A 22,161-nucleotide genomic window follows, 5' to 3' on the forward strand; every position below is an offset into this window, starting at 1 on the left:
GGTTCACATAGAAAAAAACATCTCTTTCATGCATTGAATCTGGGTTGAAGGCTAGAGAGAGTCCCGCACCAACCTACAGACCTGCTTAAGCTGCAAAAACAATGGGAAAGCAAACTGAAGTGTCAAATGCAGACTTAATATTAACAGGCTATTGAGCTTGTTAATATTAAGTTACTGTATCCAGCAAAAGGATTGTCAATCTAATTTCTAAATTATATTATAGAAAGGATCAATTTCTCCAGACAGGCTCATGTTTTTTTTTTTTTTTTTATAAACAAGACATACAGCCTGATACACTGGCTACAATTAATACCCATTTCATCAGAGAAAGCACAACAAATGTGTCTGATGTAAGAAGGCCCCTGTGATATGCAGGAGAAGAGCGCAGGCTGCCATTCACCAAAACATGAGCATTTGATGCCTTAAAAAGAAGAGCATTTGTTAAAAACAAAACTGTACGGTAGTGGACACCTTCCATAATGAAAAACTAAACTCTTTAATGGAGAATAGCAAGACGTTATTTTCAATCACATATGTTCAAATAAAAAGACTCACCATGTCAGTAGAAAGTGCTGCTGTAAAATAAATGCTATGTTTGAGTGATCTCATACAAATGCATGATTTTTCCATTTTGTCATGATCTGCAAAACTGAGAGCAGTTATCACATTTTGTTCTCAAGAAAGTTCAAATTAGATTCATACAGTACGTTACAGTATACAGGCCCAGTATGATGCAGCCTCTTAGCAATAAAAAATAAACATACTTGTGCTCACTCAAACACAAATCAAACATAAAACATCCCAGTCCTTTACAAACTGAGGCCTCATGGTGTTAGTATTCATCCAAGTTATCAGCTTTGGGGATGGAAAGACCTCGGTCCTTCAACACCTGCATTTTCACTTTTTCTGTCTCCTGTTTGGCTTGCTGCTGCAACCGTTGCTCCTCCAGAATTTCCTCAATGGAAACCTGCTGCAGGAGAGTGTCACAGGGCTTATCTACATCCTGCAGAGACAAGAACAGCATCTTATCTGTCAGCAGCTTCAACAATAACTCAGATATTATGCATGCTAATAAATCAGTGAAGTCAAACTTAAAGCCTCGTTTCCCCTGAGCAGTCCAGGTAAGTATGGTTCAGTACGTTGCCCTTTCATTGGCGTTTCCACCATCAAAGTTTGGGAATGGTACCAAAATAAGGGATCTGTACCATCCTCCTCTTTTGGTACCTTTCTGTTGTGTTGCCAAGGATACTGATCCGACCATAAAGGGTTATTTTTATTTACTGTGTCCCATTCTTCCTGTTGAACTTAAATTATTAGCAGGCTACATTGTATTGGGCTCCTATGATGTCACACTATTTCACAGCCATCTCCATCTGGCTTATACTCCGCTTATCAAATAAGGCTACGGTTGGCTGAGTTTACCGTGCGGAACCAAACCAGACTGCTTGGTGGAAACAAGGCTCTTGTAGCCGAAGGGGCAGGTATGAGCTTTTGTTATTGATTTGCTGCAACTTCTTAACTGTTGACAAACTGCAATGTTAACCATGATGTTATCTTTAGCAGCCCCCCCACCATCTAGACAGTGTGTTTGCTAAGGGCCGTTCTCCTAAGTCAAAATGAAAATATTTTCATGTTGATACAGACTTGCTATTGCTGGACAAGTGAAACACAAATGTATGACAAAAGTCTTACTAGATCACTACCAGCAGACTGAATCTACACCACAACAGCCATTAGAAGAGAAAGAAATGGATGATAAAATGATGCTGAAACAGTGTAATAATTTGGTTGCAATATAAGCTGTTATTATCAATTAACATCAATGGATTTGCGTGTGTGTTGAAATAAATGATGGCATTAAATTAACGTCTGCTACATTGTCTACTTCTTCATATTTCAATAATGACAAATCCTGCAGCTGCAGAGGTTACACGTTTACAAGGTACAATATTGTCATTGTACAAAATCCACACAACTTGTGTGTAACTAGAAGAGCTTCTTTTTTTTTACCGCTAACTTAAATTCATTATTCCAGGAGACTCCTAATAAACATGCTATCTTTTTTTTTTGATATACTAAAATAAATCTCTAAGTCATGATATCTATAGTTTAAAAAAAGCGATTTAAAAACCATCATTAAGATATACTGTAACAGACTATCTTATCAAATGATGTTTTTTCAACTACATGTATTCCTTCCCGTTTCATCTCAAAGTGCATCACCTCAGCTACAATTAACTTTACGTCCTTAACATGACAATGAAAGAGGAAACTCCCACTTACTATCTCTCCAAGCAGCACCACATTTTCTCCTCGCACAATGAATATCCCTCTGGGGATGTCACCAAATTTTTTCCCCACGTGGATGCGTTCAACAGTTTGATGAAAAACTAAATTGGCTGGAGAAAAAGAAAAACAAGTCCAGAGTTATGTAGAAGATCACAGCATCATTATGTACAGAGAAATGAAAACATTACCCATTGGGATAGGACTGGAGTCTGAACATAATTTACTGAGAGTAATGAGGCGGGTGTGTTGCATCTTAGAGAGAACAAACATTTGAAAGGTAACAAAGTGAGTTGTACCAAATTGATCAATGCTTCTGAGGTAACCGATCAATGTTCTGCCATCTCGGAGCAGCACCAAGTGCTTCTCTGCAGGACACAACAAACACATGAAGTGACAGTATTAAACGTGGAGCTACATGATGCAGTGTGTATCAGACACCATGCTGCAGCTTGAGTCACTGAGCCGTCTCTCTCTCTCTCGGTGAAAGAATACTTTCATACTTACTATCGATGTCGTCAATCAGACTTGCAGTCCCTGGTACGTAGTTCATCTTGGGTTGCTGTGTATTTGCTTTGTGTATTCAAATATAGGGTCACGCCATGAATGTTTCAACATTTGTTTCTCATGAGAAGAGTACAGGAAGCGTCTTTATACACGCCAGGGATAAACTTCCTGTAGATGGTTAACTCTTAAGGTGCCACGATCCTAATTAATTTATTTGTATTTTTTAATTGTGCGAATGCTGCACTAAGAATATTTCTTAAATAATTGTATGATCAAATACTTATTGTTACTAAAAAAATAAAATATATGTTACGATTAAAATGATACGCTATCCTTAAGACATTTTCCGATTGGCCAACTGACGCAGATGCGACACCATAGATCGTATATACAACATTTAAGGTCAACGGCTCTTAAAACAGCACCATTTTTGATGTTCTCGCTATAACAGTCCTCAATCTATTATTCAACTTTACTTGCAAATCACCAAAACACTCACGCTCTCAGTTAGTATTGGTATTTCTCGCCAGTGCCATAGAGTGAAAGAAAAAATGACGGCAGAAAGCAGTTTTCCTCTGACCGTTGAATGGACATTTGGTGCCTCAAAATATCGTAAGAGTGAGACCTCTATAGTATAACGTCTTTCCCTTATTAAAGAGACAGTGCACGTTTTTTTCTGGGCGCTATGTCATTCAAACAGTTCCTGGTTGCTATCTGGCGATCTCCACTACTGCAGAAAAAACAGTTACATTGTTGTTAACGATTCGGACCTGCTGACGGCTCGGATAGGTATCATTCGGCTTGTTCAAGGTTTGTTGTGTTGAAATGGTGGACAGCAAGGCGGTCGCTTAGTTGATGCATCATCATTAAATGCAGTCAAATCTCAAACCTGGCTGGCCCTCGACCTGCAACTCGGAAAATATTCACGGGGACTTGGATAACACCATGGTAAGTGTGAGGAGACGGCTCGGACGAATCCCAAGTGGGTTTCCCCCGCTGTGTTTAAAAATAGGTTTAATAACGATAAAAGGATCTGAGCTTTCTTATAAACCCGCTGTTTCCGAGTTAGCTTGCGTAACATCAGAGATCTGTCTGTCCTAGCATGTCGGCTAACAGAGCTAGCCAGTATTATGTAATAGTTGTCGCTACACTAGTTCAGATGTTGTCACGTTTGTCTTGACATGACAACTCTGCATTTTCTTTCTTTGTACACATTTTAATATTATCAACAAAGTGTATTTTCTCAATATTTCAGTTGGCCGTTTCCGATTGGCTTCATAGTTTTATCATGTTTGGGTAAATCAGGTGTAGTCAGCTCTTTTTACTTAGTTACAGGGTTTTAAGTTTTCTCTGTGACTCTGAATCAATTACAGCTCGGGGGTTTGAAAAAAGCTATCCTCCTGGTATATTAGGGACAGCTTTCTTCCTTTATTTACTCTTCTGTGGTGTTTTTTGTTTGTTTTTCATTGCAGGACGCCCCTCAGTATCCAGGCTACCCTTCCCATTACTGGTATCCTCAGTCCCATTCAACAGGACACTATGCAAATACTTACCCTTCAGGATCAGAAGTCCAGCCACAGTACAGTCCACAGGTACAGATCATGATGCAACAATCTGACCCTCTAAGTCCCAGTTTGTTCAGTGGAACTAATTCTAACCTTAAGTCCCTTAAGCTCTCTCACCTTTCTCCACACATTTTATAACAGTCTGCTGCTTTGCTAGAACAGTTACATCACTACAATATGTGTAGTTACACACAAACGCATGTTTTATTATTCCCACCTCCTCTCGTGCTTTCCCTTTAGGTAATGCCTGGAGGTTATCCAAACGGCCATGCCGTCTACAGCCCGGCGCAGAATCAGTATTCAACAAGTGGTTTCCATCCGTCCAACCCTTTCTACTGTGCTGACCCCCAGAGACCAGCACCAGGCCCTTATCCTAACCAAGGCTGCCCAGCCGAGCAGGGCAGTGGGCCGTCTGGGCAGCCACACTCTCAACACCAACATCATCATTATCCTGGCCCACACTGTCAGGGGGTGAGTTTATTAACACACTTGTAATTATTTCAGAAATTAAGTTTGATTTTTGACGCAGTAAAGGATTTCTCAGTTGCAAAGAAAACATTAGGCCTGTTTAAGAAATAATATATATATCTCCCATTAATGCTCTCAGGGTCCTGGATATCCTACTGGACCCTACCCTCATTACAGTGAAGGTGGTCATGCAATGCCTCAAAACCCACCCTACCCCACCAGTCAGCCTCTCCACACAAGCCCCCAGAGTGATGGATGGACACACTCTGGTGCATATGCCCCCCCCTCACAGCAGCAGTGGCAACAAGGCCAGCAGCCTCCACAGAACCACTACGGGAGCTCTGTACGCCCAGCCCACCCACCAGCTTGGCCTGGGACTGGGAGTGGGGCTCCACCACCTTATCAACCCAAGGTAGGAAATCTGCAGCCATTCAATGTGGATTTTTTTTTTTAATCCAGAAGTGGTCTTGAGCTGGTATAAGATCAAACACATGTCATCTTCAGGAGATTTTAGAATATGAATTTTGGTGTGTGTGTGTGTGTGTGAACAATTATGAATTCAGCCTCATTGATACAGAGATTATGAGACAGATTCTTATTCTTTTTACTGCTGATGTTAGAAGAGGAAAACCAGCTTCAGGCTGCTTCTTTCTTTTCTAATTCTAAATCAAAATCTACTTGAATGTGATGTCCTGCCCCGTGCAACCAAGAGGAGCTCCTTTTCGGCCTCTATGGACATTTGAGAGAATCTCCAGAAAAGTCATCTCGTAGTCATCTAAATATTATCCAGAGTGCATATGTGAAAATGGCTCAACAAAATCCTCTGTTTTGTCTTATTTTAGGACCAGCAGCACCAGCGTCCCCCACCAGTGGGACCTAAACCCAGACCACCTCCTCCATCAAATCAACCCAACGGAAAGCCTGCTGAAATATGTTCACCTCCACAAATTTACAACAAAAGTGCGAGAGGGGAGCCAAATCCTTCACAAGGGGAGCCCCCTCCCTCTGCCCCCGCTCAGGCTCCAGCTCCAGGCCCAGCTGGACCTCAGCCCCTGAGCCAGAACCCTGGCCTAGCAAAGGTCCAACAGGTGATGTCCAGAATGCTGCTGCTTCAGGAAGATGTGGACGAGTTTGTCGGGAGAAAGTCGGATAAGAGTTATCGCTGTCTGGAGGAACTGCTGACCAAAGAGCTGCTGGTGCTGGACTCTGTGGAGACTCAGGGACTGGATAACGTTCGGCAAGCCCGGAAGGAGGCCGTACAGAGGATCCAGGCCATCCTCGACCAGCTGGAGAAGAAAGCGTTCTAAACTGGACTTATTTATTGGTTTGTGGGTCACTAAGTTTCTGTTTTCTTCTTCCAGATCTTTCATGGACACAATGAGGGTCTTGTCTTGTTCCTCAAAGCGTTCTCTTTGGGTTTTTTTTTCCATCAACATATAAAACGCCTGAAGAAAGAACATAAACAAGGATTTCCTGTTACCTGGAACCTTCTAAAGCCTAACTATGCTGGTATAAATGATGGGATGGTGTGAGAAGTGCAGACTGATGATTGGTCATATCATACACGTCTGACAGCCTCAGTGAGTGACTGTGCTGGCCACACAACCTGACACTTAAGCTCTGCTCATCTTTTTATGTCATACCTTTGCCAGCATAATGCAGGGCAGAGTCTGTGGGAAATGGATGCATTTATTTAGTGCCACATCACAACCAGTAGTGGTCTCAAAAGATCCAGGTTATCTTCATACTATCCCTCAGGACTGTAGGTCGGTTTTAGTCTGACCCTACATCCAGCTCATGCCGTCTACTTACACATTTCAGCTCATTTGCATGAATAACATATAGGCCCATACGTCACCAGCTCTTCTCTTTTCCTTTTCAAATGTGCTTCAGCCCCGCATGCACTGTAATATCAGACAAGCACTCGGTACAGTCGTGACATTTCCGAGCTCGTAATTGGGCTTAGATCGTAGCAGATAAGTGAAAAACCCCTAAAGATTGCTGTCCCATTTCTTCCATCTTTTGGATGAAACTGCCTCCTAAGTGCAGACCTAGAATCAGACCTACATATGAATGCTGTGTATTTCTCTATAGGAACTACTGTTATTACAGGTATATAGGATAAAGGTTTAAATTAAATGAAAAGCTGGTAAATTAAATTCTTTCTATCCCTTTTTGAACACTTAGAATATATCTAAGATAAAGAGAGAATCATATTTTTCAGAATTAAGTGTTCAATCAGTTGCTGTAAATGATGAAGGAAAAAACTGTTCTTTAGTGTTTGTATGTATTTATGTAGGTCACAGCACGTGGAAGACTTGTTTCTGTTTTCTCTAGCACTAATGTTGTTATATCACGGTCCATTTTTTTGTTGTTGAGCAAGTCTTTTTTTTTTTTTTTTTTTTTTTCAATCGTTCTTGATGTTGATTAAGAAAAAAAAAAGAGTGCCATAATTCAGGGGATGGTTTTATATTATTAGAAGAAAAAAATAAAATGAAGATCACAAGCTTTGCATGAAAAACCCTCATCTGTCATGTGTTCATTTCCTTGTGTATTTTGTTTCTGTTGGGACGGAGCATAACTGTACATTTCAAAATGTTTTGCATGTTTAAAACTTACGGTGGGAATCTTTACTTGATTAATATTGAACTGATCAAACAGGACAAAATAGAAGAGAAACAATTAAACGTCAGTATATTTTTAATCATGGGATCAAATGAATTCTTATTTTTCTCTCCCTATATTTACCTTTATACAGATACAAACCCTCAGCAGAAAACATTCATTGTGAATGCTGATAAAAAAATAAATAAAAATAATCATTTTGACAGAAGTATAGAAATAATTTCTGTTATAAAATCTGAAGAATAAGTTGTTTTTTCCTGTTGTGGAAACTTCTCCTGTACGAGTCAACTCTCACTACATTTGCCAGCTGGCATGCAGATCTTTAAATAGACAGCTATTTTGATGCAAAAGCATAACACAGGCCACTGAGGGCTTGGGGCACACAGGCTAGATTTGATTTAGGGATCATATGGCCTGACAACACTCAGGACACCCTGTGGGGAGTGAATCCGAGGTGAGGAAGCCCGAGACTGTTGCTCATTTTACCAAGTTCAACTCAGGGGTTTGGGTCATCGACCTAGGAACTCGTTTTTTTGTGCCATATGTCTTCTTGGGAATGATCCATTTTTTTGATAGGATCTAAAGTGAAGGTGAATCTGTTCTTATTTTATTTTCCAGCCTTTCTTCTGGCTTCTTTTAATGGACTTTATTTGCCTCGTAATTTAGGAAAACTACACTCATCTAACTGAAGTAAAACAATGTCTTATACATCCAAACTTCCTGCGTCCTGGAATGACACACCTCCTCCTCGAAAAGTGGAAATTGACCTGAGCTCTCCTGGTTTAGCTGTGTTTGAGTTGGAACGTCTCTTGTTTACTGGCAAAGCCATCATCAGCCATGCAGATGAAGTGTGGCCAAGGCTTTACATTGGAGACCAGTAAGTGACTAAATGATTTCATTAGGTAAAAACTAAGTGACTGACTGGAATGATGCATGGCCTGGTAACTCTTTGCTTTGTAAGACATACTTTGCACATACTCGTGCTCTTTGACTGAGACATTTTCTACAGTCTACACTTGAATCAGATCATAAATCAGACTTAAATGACGCATCCGTAACTTAAGATCCCTGTAGTTGCATTCCACATTAGGAACTTGCTACACTCTGACATATGAGAGTTTCCACTGAGGGAGTTTATAAAAACACATTTCAGGTCGCTTGAATAGAGCCAATTTACAGATCCGATACAGTTTTCTTAAATTTGAAATGTGATTTATACTTTAAGGGCTTATCAGGTAAACTTGAAACATGATACTCAGAGAAATATCTCTATGAGGACAATGAAAAGCCGTCTATTGCCTCAGATTTTTGTTATGCCAAAGTAATTGGCCAAGAGACTTTCTATGAGTGCTGACATATAGTATAACATCAGTAGGACCTTTAAGTAAAGGTCTCTGGATCAGATGTTATAACATTGATTAGCATGTTGCAGCATATGGGCTTGTAGAGTTTTGTTTCAGAAGTTGTACCACTTAATGTCATATTAACAGGCCTCAAGTTTGATACTGCTTTCGGATTAGGGTGTGGTGATCACAGAGAGTTGTGTTTTTCAGGCACAGTGCAGAGAACCGGGCTGATCTAGCCTTGCATCGAGTTACTCACATCCTGAATGCAGCCCACAGTAAACGCAATGGACAGCCAGATATCTATGAAGGAATGAAGATCAACTACATGGGCATTGAGGCTCATGACTCCTGTACCTTTGACCTGAGTGTCAACTTCCAGGCAGCGGCAGACTTCATCCACAGGGCTCTGAGCAGAGGAGGTGAGAAGATGGGAAGAGAGGAACTTAAAGGCCTTTAAAGTTGACTGATATTTATGTTGCAAAAATAATTTTTCCTCTCCTTTTACTCTCAGGCAAAGTGTTGGTGCATTGTCATGTAGGAGTGAGTCGCTCTGCCACCCTGGTCCTTGCTTACCTGATGCTGAAGCAGAACCTGACCCTCGTGGAGGCTATTTGTGCTGTGAAAGATAACCGGGGTATAATCCCTAATCGAGGCTTCCTCCGCCAGCTCATCAAACTTGATGGCCAGCTCTTTGGCCCACACTGAAGCCTGGTAGCATTACTGAAGTTTTCATGGGTCCAGACCAGAGCATATGGAAGTCAATGACAAAGAAAGGTCTATTGATGATATAACAATATTGTGGAAGAAAAATGCTTATATTGTAGGTTAAATTCAGTGGCTGGTTTGGATGAGTTTTATTTTCACTATGCAGTGGGGAGAGACAGTCACAGTGTTTTCTCTGACAATACACTCAAACATTGAATAAATACATTTTCAGTGGGGGGCATCTACAAATTAGCATCTCAAAGACTATACAGTCATTTGCATGGAAAACACATTGTCTCAGTCGTTAACAAACGTTTAAAAGGAAGATAACGAAAAGGGTTCTTTGAGGAAACTTCAGAACTTTAATTAGCATACAAGCTTAAAAGGAAATCGAATACAGACTGATTCATAGGTTTAGCTCTGAAAAAAAGGCTGTCTAGATTAATCAAATGTTACAAATGAATCAAAAAGACAATCACATCACAGCTTTAAACATATTACATAAATAAATAATTGCACTCCGCTTCCATTAGGTTGCATTAGTCAAGTTTTTATCTTTTAACTCTATGTACAGTATGTTGTTGAGAAGAGACTTGCATCAACATCTCTTTTCCTGGATCATGTGTTAATGAACCCGAACCCTAAAATATTTACATTTAGTCAGTTTACATACATCAAACCAATGGACCATTTTCATGAAAAATAATGTAATTAGTTTGCCCATTTTCGTCTTTCAGCAATTAAAATTGTATTCTAAAAAAAATGATGTGACTGTAAGGATTACTTATTTTACACGTTTGTGTTTTATTTTCTGTAACATCCAGGTAGCTATATTTCAGACTGCAATAGATGTGGACTCTTAAGTTGAAAGCACATTTTCCAACTTAGACAAACAAATAAGCTTATTTGTAGACTAGTTTTACATGGTTGAAACCATGTATTTCTCCAAATGTTTACAAATAATATTGGTAAATTCTCTGCTCTGTTGGCCAATTGTTTACTTGTTTTAAGCAATAGTTCCTAAATGCTCTAGTTTCCTTGTTTTTGTGAGCGGAGTCTGCAGTGTGTTTAGCCTGTTGGGATTTATATTTAATTCATTTAAAATTGTTAGACTTCAGTTGACGACATGGTTTCAAATGTAATCATTACACAGAACAAATACAACGGCAGATCAAAATGTTAGGTTTGAGCCAGAGGACAAACAAAGACAAAGTTCAGTAGGCTTACTGCTGATCAGGCTGACAGTATAAAAAGGGCTTCTGTCTCCCTCTGCTTCACTGCCTGCATCTGAGCGACTGAAGGTGGCCACAGGAATGTAAGTTTGTACTAAGATTTTCAGAGCTTTAATTTATGATTAAAGTTAGACTAAAGGGGTTAGGAACCTTTTTTTATTTGAAATCTTTCTTTTTTTTTCAAATGTGGAAGTTTGAAATGTAAATAAGGCAGCTGTTGATGACTGACTAAGGCCTGTTTTCTACTTTTACAGATTCAGTGAATGTTTTGTTTTAATTTTAGACTTTATAGCCTGATTCAGCCAATGTTGATTTTCTTTTGGCCAATTACTTTAGATAATAGGGAAAAACATAAAATCATCATTTAAATACATACATTTAAACATGTTATTTATATTATTAGGAAACGTTTTACTAGACTAGCAAAATTAAGGCTAGTAGCTACTAAAACAACATTAGGTAATCTACTCAAGGGACGACTGTGCTGGTAGAGAAAGGGCTCACCAGATTTAAGCTAAAAGCCTAAACTGGAAAAGACTGAGCTGTAAGCATATAGACAGTCAATTTAAGGTCGTAACATGCAGCCTAGACAGTGGTTAAAACTAAAACACCATGTATATATTATTGGTATGAGATAACTGGTACTGGCTAAACATACAAGCAGCATTCAAACTGGTTTGTTTCCAGTGAGGACAAAAAAACCCACTTCATCATTGTTGTTCTGCTCAGTTTCCTCTCTCCTCATCTTTTCTATTCTCTGAGAAATAAAGCAAATTAATTACCAGAAGTTTAATACTTAGTACTAGTAAATCACCAGGTAAGAAAGTAATTAACCGAGCAGATTACAAATCTGTAGTTCAATTTAAACTTCTCAGTCTGGAAAGATTTATGTGTACCGTAATATGACCATTCCCTGTTGATGCCTGACCCCCATTGTCCTATTAGACGAAAAATCTTTCTGTTTGGATGTCTATATGAAAAATATAATTGTGGGTCATTCATATGTTTTTAGATCGCCCCTTTACATTTACAAAATAATAGCTTCAAAGTGGGCTTGCAGTCAAATGAAATGACAAGTACTTTATCTGATTAATACTCAGACAATTCAGACCCATTGATGATCATTTTTCCTGACAGATGGGACAAAGTGTTCTTTAATCAACTTTGATAGACTCATCCAAAAAACAAACCTCACTTTTGATGTTTTAAACCCTACATGATATTAAGTCTTTTAATTTGCTTAGTTTGTTTTTTGGCAAGTCTTTATAGATGAGTATTTGCAAGAGGTAGTTACGTAACCACTAACCAATGCTGAACTTTTGTACTTCTGCCGTAGACCACAATGATGCATGCAGCTCTGGTTATCTGGATCCTATCAGCAGTGATCTGCGTGGGAAGAGGCCATCAACACGCAGGTCATGTTGTGGCTGATCCAACAGAGCAGGACACTGCACCTGAAAACAGTGTATCACGGGTGATTTCAGAAAACAAACAATTTGCCTTCCGTCTGTACAAGCAGTTAGCAGCTCATCCTGATAATGAAGGCAAGAATATCTTCTTCTCCCCAGTTAGTGTGTCTCTTGCCTTGGCTGCCTTGTCCGCAGGAGCACGAGGGGAGACCCATCAGCAGCTTTTCAGTGGTCTGGGTTACAACAACTCTCTCCTGACGCAGGCAGATGTAAATCAGGCTTTTAGGAATCTCCTTGATAAGGTAAATGACACACTTAGTGAAGACGTCAGTGAAGGGACAGCTGTATTCATGGACAGCCGCTTCAAGGCTGAACCCGAGTTCCTGGAGACCTTGAGGCAGTCCTACTTCGCAGATGGGTTTACTGTTGACTTCACCAAATCTAAAGACAGTACTAACACCATCAACAAGTATGTCGAGGACAAGACCAACGGAAAGATTGACAAGCTGGTCGACAGCATGGATCCCAACACAGTCATGTACCTCATCAGCTATATTTACTACAAAGGTAAAATACTGAAAGAGATGAGATGTCTTGTCTGCTGGCTGATTTTGCATTCAAACCTTTAGGATTAATTCATCAGTCACAAAGTGTATTTGATTTGTTTAATAAACTTTGTATAATTTAGCCATTAAATAACTTATTTCTTATCATCAAACAGGAAAGTGGGCGACGCCGTTCAAACCTCAGCTAACCATGGAGGACGAGTTCATGGTGGACGAGAACACAAAGGTTCATAGTGGCTTCACTTGCTGAAAGGATTTAAGCTCCAGTAAATCACCCTCCATTCAGTTCTTTTTTCATATTTTATGTTTCACTCATCATTTTCGAGGTTCCAGTCCAGATGATGAATATGGAGAGGCTTCTGTATACTTACCAGGATCAGGCAATCAACACATCAGTGCTCCACCTTCCCTTCAACAACTCATACTCCATGCTGCTGATGTTGCCTGATGATATGGCAACACTCGAGAATGCTATTTGCCCAGGCCATATCACTAAATGGCTAAAATGGATGCGGGACAAGTGGGTTGAATCAAAATATATCCTGACATTGTTGATTTCTCAGAGTTATTACAGTTGGCGTAATCCCTGTATGTTTGTATTTTTCCCAATCCTTTAGTATGTATGACATCTATGTTCCAAAGTTCTCCATCAAGTCCTCCTACTCACTGAAGGATGTTTTGAGTGAAATGGGAATGAGTGACATGTTTGGAGATCGTGCAGATCTGAGTGGTATTTCAGAGGCACAAAAACTGGCAGTGTCAGAGGTGAGGACAGAGAATGTACAAAAAGTAACTTTATAGACGTCTTTTTCCTCATATTCCAGCAAGTTCTTTTTCTCACTCTGCCTCCATTGAACTGTAGGTTGTGCACCAGGCAACACTGGATGTTGATGAGGCCGGAGCCACAGCTGCAGCAGCCACAGGCATTGGCATCACACTTATGTCCTTACGCCATGTCCCTGTCTTGAAGTTTAATCGACCATTTATGGTGGTCATCATTGAACGCAGTACAGAAAACATCCTTTTCATGGGAAAGATTAATAACCCAAACATCTAATCAAAAATAAACTACATAGAGAAACTTTTGTTTTGTGCCGTCTTGTTTATTGCAGTATGTAGGAATCAGTTTGAATATTTGAGTGTTTGTTTTTCTTTTCTTTTTTGAAGTGTTAAATGTTATCAACAGACCAGTCCAAAGAGATTGTAAAGATTGTAAATCAACACATCCAAGAATAACTTAGGACATATAATACATTAGATATAACAAGCCTGTGATGTTGTATATTAAATGTGAGGAGTTTCTGGTTTAATAACTTGCTTTGCACAAAATATAGGAACAATTGCCACCACAGTCAAAATAGTATGGCCAGCTTTTCAGCCTTAGTTTATAACTTTTCAAAACCATGCCCAACATATTTAAATCATTATCAATACGAATGTATGGCTTGTCTCCATAAAAAAAAGCCCCATGTTACTTGTTGTCCAATGGTTTAATAGCTGAAGAGAGAAGAAAATATTGGACTTGGCATCTACTGACAAGGTGGTACTGGAAATGTTGGCATAGCAGTTACCAGCACGCAGGCTTCAGCCCCTTAACTTCAAATGCTTTACTATAACAATCACAAGTCCTTCAAGACAATGAAACTGAAGGTGTGTCGCTGCCTTTGCTACCTTAATAATGAAGTGTTCAGCACAGTTCAGGTAAATAGTGCATTCATAGGCATGCAGCTGCAGTCTTATCCTCCGTCAGTAGGTGGCAGCACTCTGCCTTGTGGAGTCTGGTCTGCTAGGACTAATATTTGTCACGAAGAAGAAGTTTGACGCATTCTGATTGGGTAGCTGTATATTTGTTTCAGACATGGCCGAAACAACAGGAGAGGGGGCGAAAGGGGGTCCATATTTTCACAAAGAAAAAATCAAATATAGCCCCGAAGAAGAGGCCAAGCTAGAAAGACAACATTTCTGGAGGATAATCGATGCGTTTAGATTTTACAGGTAAAATGATTGTGTTTAAAAGAGGGAAAAAAACGACCAGACAGTGTGAGGAGACGATGTTATTAGACGACTTACGTTATGTTTGGAGGGAAAACTGTTCATTGAGACAGCTAGTCTTTATTTATGCGTTAGTCTTTTACTCAAATAGCGTTGTCAGCTTGTATTCAGCAAGCTTTCGGTGTATTTTCTTTGCTAACTAATTGTTTACAGCGCCACATATTTCACGTTTCGTCACGAACCTATCCTATGATCCACCTTCCTCCCAACCTCAACCTCACTGAGCAATAATGGGACCTAGCCTTTTAACTTTAAAACAATAAATGCACTGAATCCTGAACCATTGTAACACATGTGAGACCTACATCTTGGCCTTTCAGTTATTGTTTTTTGTTTATCTACCTAAAGACAACTGATGTGATTGTGAACCCTTGCTCATTCTTCTGTCTTGTCCTATGTGTAATATTTTCAGGGTCCATGTTGAGGAGCAGGTCAAACGTGCCGAGCGTCAGTTTCTGAGTCTACCTAAGCGCCACCAGAATATGCTGCCAAATGTTTTGTCTAACCTGGCCCGAATCAGTAAGTGTGCGGACCACAACCAGGAGGTTTTGCAAGCCGTCATTCACAACAGCCTACACATGTTTGAGAATATTGAGTATGGTGAGAGGGTAAGATTTGAACTACTCTACATTCCCAGTATGCATGTATTGTATTCATTTGAGTTCAACCATGTTTTTGCACTTAAGTTATTCAGATTCTGTTATCATTTCAATTCAAGGAGGATCCACGTAAGGCGCGCCCATCCACAACGTTTGACATGGACAAGCTTAAGTCAACCATAAAGCAGTTTGTCAGAGACTGGAGCGACGTGGGCCGGGCTGAGAGGGACTCTTGCTACCAGCCTATCATCCAACAGATCCAAAGACTTTTCCCAAGTGACCAATAGTAGGAAACGTATACTCATTTACACGCGCTGCCACTAAATATCCAGCTTGCATGCAAAGTACACTCAGACATAACGATATGTGGATACTTGATGATGCATCAAACACCGTATCCATGTGCTATGGTATCATAACACATTTGTAATAGTTTTGATGATGTGACTTACTCCCTGTTTTCTATGTGATATGTGCATTTTGTACATTTTATTATGTCAGTGATGTGTCTAAGGTGAGCGTGCTGGTACCGGGTGCAGGACTCGGCCGTCTAGCCTGGGAGATCGCTCGGCTGGGTTACACCTGCCAGGGCAACGAATGGAGCTTCTTCATGCTCTTCTCTTCAAACTTTGTTCTCAATAGGTACACCACAAAGTGACATTGTCCAGCACAACACCAAATGGCTATTACCCTCTGACAAATATATATATATATATATATATATATATGATGTTTAAACTTAATATAAATCACATAATATAATTCTGTGTCTCAAGTCGTTGCCTTGCAGTACAACTCTGACCTCATTCACTGCAGAATCCAACTTCACTCCATCCACAGCTGTCCTTATGCATTTGGACTTTTCCATTCAGGTGTGAAAACGTGAACTCTCTGACCCTGTACCCCTGGATCCACCAGTTTAGCAACAACAAGAAATCCACCGACCAAACAAGACCAATTACATTCCCTGATATCAACCCTCAGAGCTTACCGCTAACCTCAGACTTCTCCATGGTAGCAGGCGACTTTGTGGAAGTCTACAGTGACCCAGGTTAGTTAAAGTTTTGGTTGGTGTTCTGGTTTCCCTGAATAAGAGTGCATTTAATGTTTAAAATTCAAGAGATTGATGTGAAATGGAGGACGTTAACATTCAGGCTGGTGGAAAAAGTAGATCGAGCATACTCGAACCATATGTTGTGTGGCAACATTGTTTGAATAGATAGATAGATAGATAGATAGATAGATAGATAGATAGATAGATAGATAGATACTTTATTGATCCCGAGGGAAATTCAATACAAATGGCAGCATAAATATTTCAATAATGATAATGGGAATACAAATAAAAGGAGGAGCTCAGTATAGCTCACAGATAGCTAGACTGGTAGAAAGTTGGATAAAACAGAGAAGAATTATTCCAGTAGTTTTCCTTAATGAAATCGTGACAGGTCTGTGACTGATGAGGCCTCATTAAAAATGACTGAACAGACTGTAATATTCTTATTGGATAAAAACCAAACAAATTAAACAGTCTTTTCAACATTATTTTCAGTCAAAGAAAGACGATAATTAAGAATATTTGTTTTTGCTGTTCTCTGCATTTAACAAATGGGCTAAAATCACAAGATAAATGAGTACCAACTAAAGCATTGTGAGAATTTCGTATTTTGAGGCCTTGTGGGATTCCAAACCCTACCAACCTTATGTAAACACAAGTCCTTTGAGAAAGTTTATAAATGTCATCTTTTGCTATATTTCTGTCAGATTCCTGGGACTGTGTGGCGACGTGCTTCTTTATAGACACAGCTCATAATGTCATCGAGTATATAGAGACAATCTGGAAGATTCTTAAACCTGGGGGAGTGTGGATCAACCTGGGTGAGTCAGCAAGTATAACAGTGTATTTGTACTGTTTATCCAAACTGTAGGATCACACAAAAAGCTCCCCTTCAGTTGTGTTTCTTAAAGTGTTGTGGAAGTGGAGCTGAGGCAGCCCCCTGGAGCCAGGCCTAGGGGGCTCGAAGGTGAGTGTCTAGTGGACAGGTCTACCTCCATGGGTCCCAGTTGGGGTCAGCCTGAAACAATGATATGGAGCTGCTGTCATGGAGGCCCACCACCTGCAGGGAGAGGCTTGTGGAGTCGGGTGCTTGTTAAGCAGACGGAGGCCTGGGCATGCAGAATGGTTCTCGGGACGTGGGACGTCACCTCTCTGTTTGCACATGCACAAGAGCAGTGCTGCAACCAAACTCCTGAAGAGGGGCTGGATTCCTTTTCAGAGTTTCCTGGGGTGAGAGGTACCAGTGGGTAGGGGGAGATTCACATGCCTTATGCCGAGTGTTGGAGCTTTCCCTGGTGAATAAGAGGGTCACCTCCCTGTGACTTCAGGTCGTGGGCAGGAAGACTCTGACTGTTGTGTACAATATGCAACAAACATTAGTTCGGAGTACACGGCCTTATGAGTCTCTGGGTGGGGTCCTGGATAGGGCTCTGCCTGGGGACTCTATAGTTCTGCTGGGGTACTTCATTGCTCATGTGGATCATGGAGACACCTGAAGGGGGATGATTGGAACAGCCTGCCCGATATGAACCTAAGTGGGCCTTTGTTATTGGCCTTCTATGCGAGTCATTGAATATCTAGACAAACATGTTCCAGTACAGGAATGTTTGTAAGTGTACTCAGTGCCAAAATACTGCTTTTCACAACAACAATGAAAATATAATAACTCCACTTTGATAAAGTCTTGGAGATTAGTTTGTGAACAAAACAGAGGGTTGTTATACTCACATCAAATAGGTTTGTAGGTGTATCTACAAATTTGACCAAACAGTGTTACTATCACCCAGACTAAGACTTCTTCGACCAGGGTGATAATTAAACGTTTTGTTGCCTTGAGCCATTGGGTGTAGGCTTGGCTTTGTCTTCTTGCTGTTATTATATTAAACTACTATTTAAGCACATACTTGTAGTTTGTATCAAAAGTGGTGTTTGTTTTAAAATGCTTTTCTTTTAAATTCCTGATTCAACATTACACAAATGTTATTGTTAGATAAACTGTCTACTGTTATCACATAGTAAAAATAGTCCATGTTTCTTCAGGTCCACTGCTGTATCACTTTGAGAATATGGCCAATGAGCTCTCCGTTGAGCTCAGCTATGAAGATATCAGGAGAGCGATTGTTAACTTTGGCTTCCACATTGAGGTAAGACAGACTTTGTTATATGTTCATGGCTTCAACATCACAATTCTTTTTGAAATCTGGTTTCCAGACGTAAAACAGCATTCATACATGTCTCCTGCAGATGGAGAAAGAGTCGGTTCAGACCACCTACACGGAGAACAACCACTCTATGTTGAGATACGTTTATGACTGCGTCTTCTTTGTGGCAAGAAAACCTGCAGACCTGTACTTTAACGGCCAAGAAGAAGAAGAAGAAGAAGAAGAAGACCAGCTTCAGAGTTTTCCATCTGCGGCTAAGTCCCCTCGGAGAGAAGGTATCGACAGCCTGACGTGACCGAAGATCGTCTGATACAAATCATTAACATGGGGAAACCATTTGTTACGCAAAGAGGAGACAGAAGTCAAAAAGTAAAACAGAGAAATGACTGAGAGGAAGAAAATCATTGGACTAAAGTTTTCATTTCTGTCTTTTTCATTTTTATGGTGCACCTCATGAGGAAATGAACCCAACAACACAGACTCTGTTTCTTTGTGGGTCAGGTTAGATTTACAATAATCGGCGTTCTGCAGAACACCTGAAAACACCTCAAACAAGACATCTTTTGATACCTAAGTTTGGGAGGAGTCTGTTGGAATGTTTCACATGTTTTATGTGTCAGAGACAAGCAATGAAAAGTGGACTTCTTTTAACTGCGAGCCCGCCTGCCAGACCACCTCAGCTCTTACTATTTCTCTGCTCCATTGACTGAAACTGAGGCTGTGTGTGGTTGTGTGACAGTATGATAGGAGCGCATGACGCTAACATTTGTTATTGAAATCATATTTATTTTATTCATTTATTCTACCGATAACTGCCTACCTTTTGATCAGTCATCATCAGTCCTTGCTGAAAATATAATCATTCATCTTCCAACTTTCCAGGATTTCATTGTTTTAAAATTGAGTATGACTTTCATTCACTTTCTGGTTTCTTATCACACTTTGGAATAAAGACAAACATTAAACATATACTGATCTGTGAAATCAACTATTTTAAGTTTGTCATTTAAACACCATCTTACTTTAACAGTTTATAAACAGATTTAAGTGCTTTCATTTGTTGCATTTTTATGACGATTAAAAACGTGTTTATTTCAAATTGCTTCAGGATAAAACTATCAATATCATGGATTCTTGATCAACTGTATAAAAACACATGGAACATGTCTGGTATGTAAGGAAAGAAGATCATTACTGAATATTATCTCTATAAATCCAAACATGGCTCATGTTGAAAAATATGGAGAGAACCCAGGGTGAGATGAGCAACCTTTTCATTTCATTAATCTTTAGGTGAGCTTTTCTTAATATGTAATTCCATCCCACAATTAAAGCGACAAACCAATTAGGAGAACTGAGTCCTTGTTTAGCCCATGATGAATAAAAAGAATAATATAGTCTATGTGACTTGTGTATCTGCATTTAAAAAGGTAAAAGAGAAGAAATGTTAGGACAGGTTAAAGATATAAAAAAATAGGAAAGCACATCACAACATTAAGTAATGTATTAAAAATAAGTAAACACGTAAATAAGCGCTTCTCAAACCACAGCCAGGCTGCACTTTAGTTGTTTACAAAGCAGTATTAGTCTTGAGTACTAGAGGGAGGTATACCGTAGGCAGTAAACATTAAAGATGACACCATGGACTGTGAATATGGATGACATTATTTTTTACGGGTGAAACCCGTAGATTCTTTACGTCATCGACACAGGAAGTGGGCAGGGCGAGACTGCTGCCCTCTCCTATGATTGGTTATCGAGACTGCCTCCAATAACTTTACTACCGGTGCACTACCTACGCATGCAGGATAGCTATCCTCAGTGTGAAAATACCATTTATCTCTTTAGGTTTTGGGGCTACTGCATTCGACCAGAACACTCACAGAGCTGGTATTTATGGCGAAGAGACAAGCGGAAGACACACTGCTGCACGACTCTCCCTCGAAGAGATGTTATCGCTCTCTGTGCAGTGTTGACGTGCAGACTGGAAGCATGGCTCCCTCCCAGGATGCGAGCCCGCACTACTTCGAGGAGAAGGAGAAACGAGAAGAAGCTGCAGCTGTTTATTTGAAGCCCACAAAGTGTGACATTAGGAAGCACGCAACTCAAGTTTTGACAAAGGTGCAGACTTCAGGAAGTCTCCACGACGCCAGCACACGCACGAGCTCCAAAAAACGAGCTCGAGAAGAGTGCACGTGTCCAGAGACTACCCTTCCTAAAAGTAAAAATAAAGTAAGTGATGCACAAACCTTCATTTTTCTTTACCGTGTTCAGGAGCGAACGTGTGTGGCAGAAAATGTCCACTCGATGGCAGTATATGCACGTCATATAGCGCTCTGTCATTTCTTTTCTCTCCAGGTAAATAAATGCTCCATGATAGATTGTCTTTCACCACACTCCTCTGTTGGCTGCTTTCGAAGTTTCCGATCATTTCATGTAGCCTACTATTAAGAGAACTGTTCAAATTGTTTGTTGCATAAAAACCTAAATGATCGGCAGGATCTGTAATGTGAGATTACACAACTTTAATACACCAAGTGATTGCCTTAAAGAAGAATCAGTAGTCTACTCCATTCTATGCAAAAAAAAATCAAAACGTTTAGTTACATATTTGTTTAATTGCTAAACTATTGGTATAATAAACTGTGTAACCATATTGTTACAAAAGAAAATTAAACATCTATCTATGTTTAAACTGATTTTGTAATACAAACAGAGGCAAATAGTTCATAATGGCTTTTTTATAATCTCGCCATACCTTGTGTTCATGTTTAGCAAATATTCTATTTTTTGTGTAATCTCCCTCAATACCTTGTTATGATCCTAAATCATGCAAATTACACAATAATTGATGTATATATGGTTTACCTTTCAGGCTAATGAGGACACCAATGCTGAGGACTGCACCTACAACTCCTTCCAGTACTGGAGGGTCCCCTTACCTCCACTTGACCTTTCACTGCTCGAAGATAATACTGACCACACTCAAACGCAAAACAAGTCAAAAGACAAATACTCATCTTCTGATGCCATGGAGACTTGAAAGATTGTGGTGCATTGAGTCTATACTAATCTGCCCTGACATCAATAGGCACTCTGTGATGCTTTTAGCAAATGGACATGTCAGAACTTCATTAAGGTAGCTTGAATTGCTGCCAGGTGAGACACATCAATCTGATGTTACCATGATAGGGTGATGTAGACTGTAGAAGGTGATCCTCATGCTGGTGTACGATCTTAATAAGGTAGGTGAGTCCACACTGAGATCTGCATAGCAATACCACTGTTCTTACAGTAGGGACAGAATAAGCGGTGACAACCTCTGAAGGCTGGTCCATCCTTCCTCCAATGTAGTTAATTTCCCTTTCCATTAAAACATGCATCGAAAACAGTTTCCAGTGAAATGTATTTCTGTGTCTGTTAAGATACAGAAATAAAAGGATGGCATGTGCATAACTTTCAGTGTGCTGTGTAGTAACTCATTCTAAAGAAGTTGTTTATAAATTGCTGTTGTGGGGAAACGTATATTTTGATATTTTTTAATTGAAGGTACCTTAATAAACCATGCTTTAATAGCACATT

At 39.9% G+C, this 22,161-nt stretch overlaps 6 protein-coding genes across 8 annotated transcripts; 5 read left to right on the forward strand and 1 right to left on the reverse strand.

The window, feature by feature from the left end:
- Positions 1–477: 477 nt before the first annotated feature.
- Positions 478–3,131, reverse strand: lsm1 (LSM1, U6 small nuclear RNA associated). Its single transcript, XM_079351316.1, has 4 exons — positions 2,794–3,131; positions 2,586–2,654; positions 2,284–2,399; positions 478–1,003 (listed from the first exon to the last, which is right to left on the reverse strand). Exons 1-4 carry the CDS (start codon positions 2,837–2,839, stop codon positions 833–835), a joined length of 402 nt encoding a protein of 133 aa, XP_079207442.1. The 5' UTR covers positions 2,840–3,131; the 3' UTR covers positions 478–832.
- A 307-nt stretch (positions 3,132–3,438) lies between these two features.
- On the forward strand, positions 3,439–7,350 carry bag4 (BCL2 associated athanogene 4). The gene is made up of 5 exons (XM_079351269.1): positions 3,439–3,741; positions 4,266–4,385; positions 4,599–4,829; positions 4,966–5,238; positions 5,669–7,350. The coding sequence occupies exons 1-5, from the start codon at positions 3,664–3,666 to the stop codon at positions 6,131–6,133; spliced, it is 1,167 nt and encodes a 388-aa protein (XP_079207395.1). The 5' UTR covers positions 3,439–3,663; the 3' UTR covers positions 6,134–7,350.
- Positions 7,351–7,707: 357 nt separating this feature from the next.
- On the forward strand, positions 7,708–10,218 carry LOC306828716 (dual specificity protein phosphatase 26-like). Of its 2 annotated transcripts, XM_079351310.1 has the most exons (4): positions 7,708–8,041; positions 8,118–8,328; positions 9,005–9,216; positions 9,309–10,218. In XM_079351310.1, exons 2-4 carry the CDS (start codon positions 8,150–8,152, stop codon positions 9,500–9,502), a joined length of 585 nt encoding a protein of 194 aa, XP_079207436.1. In that variant the 5' UTR covers positions 7,708–8,041; positions 8,118–8,149; the 3' UTR covers positions 9,503–10,218. The 2 variants fall into 2 exon arrangements, with proteins under 2 accessions (XP_079207436.1, XP_079207435.1); XM_079351309.1 differs by having other exon boundaries at positions 7,708–8,328.
- Positions 10,219–10,713: 495 nt separating this feature from the next.
- LOC306828689 (serine protease inhibitor A3K-like) lies at positions 10,714–13,794 on the forward strand. The gene is made up of 6 exons (XM_079351240.1): positions 10,714–10,817; positions 12,071–12,710; positions 12,865–12,935; positions 13,036–13,229; positions 13,327–13,474; positions 13,572–13,794. Exons 2-6 carry the CDS (start codon positions 12,077–12,079, stop codon positions 13,764–13,766), a joined length of 1,242 nt encoding a protein of 413 aa, XP_079207366.1. The 5' UTR covers positions 10,714–10,817; positions 12,071–12,076; the 3' UTR covers positions 13,767–13,794.
- Positions 13,795–14,520: 726 nt separating this feature from the next.
- Positions 14,521–19,548, forward strand: carnmt1 (carnosine N-methyltransferase 1). 2 transcript variants are annotated; one of them, XM_079366089.1, is made up of 8 exons: positions 14,521–14,704; positions 15,174–15,369; positions 15,480–15,646; positions 15,862–16,002; positions 16,233–16,411; positions 17,125–17,238; positions 18,458–18,561; positions 18,662–19,548. In XM_079366089.1, the coding sequence occupies exons 1-8, from the start codon at positions 14,568–14,570 to the stop codon at positions 18,872–18,874; spliced, it is 1,251 nt and encodes a 416-aa protein (XP_079222215.1). In that variant the 5' UTR covers positions 14,521–14,567; the 3' UTR covers positions 18,875–19,548. The 2 variants fall into 2 exon arrangements, with proteins under 2 accessions (XP_079222215.1, XP_079222216.1); XM_079366090.1 differs by having other exon boundaries at positions 14,570–14,704; positions 15,174–15,361.
- Positions 19,549–20,312: 764 nt separating this feature from the next.
- Positions 20,313–22,157, forward strand: LOC306836301 (uncharacterized protein). The gene is made up of 2 exons (XM_079363301.1): positions 20,313–20,811; positions 21,455–22,157. Exons 1-2 carry the CDS (start codon positions 20,476–20,478, stop codon positions 21,620–21,622), a joined length of 504 nt encoding a protein of 167 aa, XP_079219427.1. The 5' UTR covers positions 20,313–20,475; the 3' UTR covers positions 21,623–22,157.
- Positions 22,158–22,161: the final 4 nt, after the last annotated feature.

This window comes from Symphodus melops (assembly GCF_947650265.1).
Source record: "Symphodus melops genome assembly, chromosome: 1".
Lineage (NCBI taxonomy): Eukaryota > Metazoa > Chordata > Actinopteri > Labriformes > Labridae > Symphodus > Symphodus melops.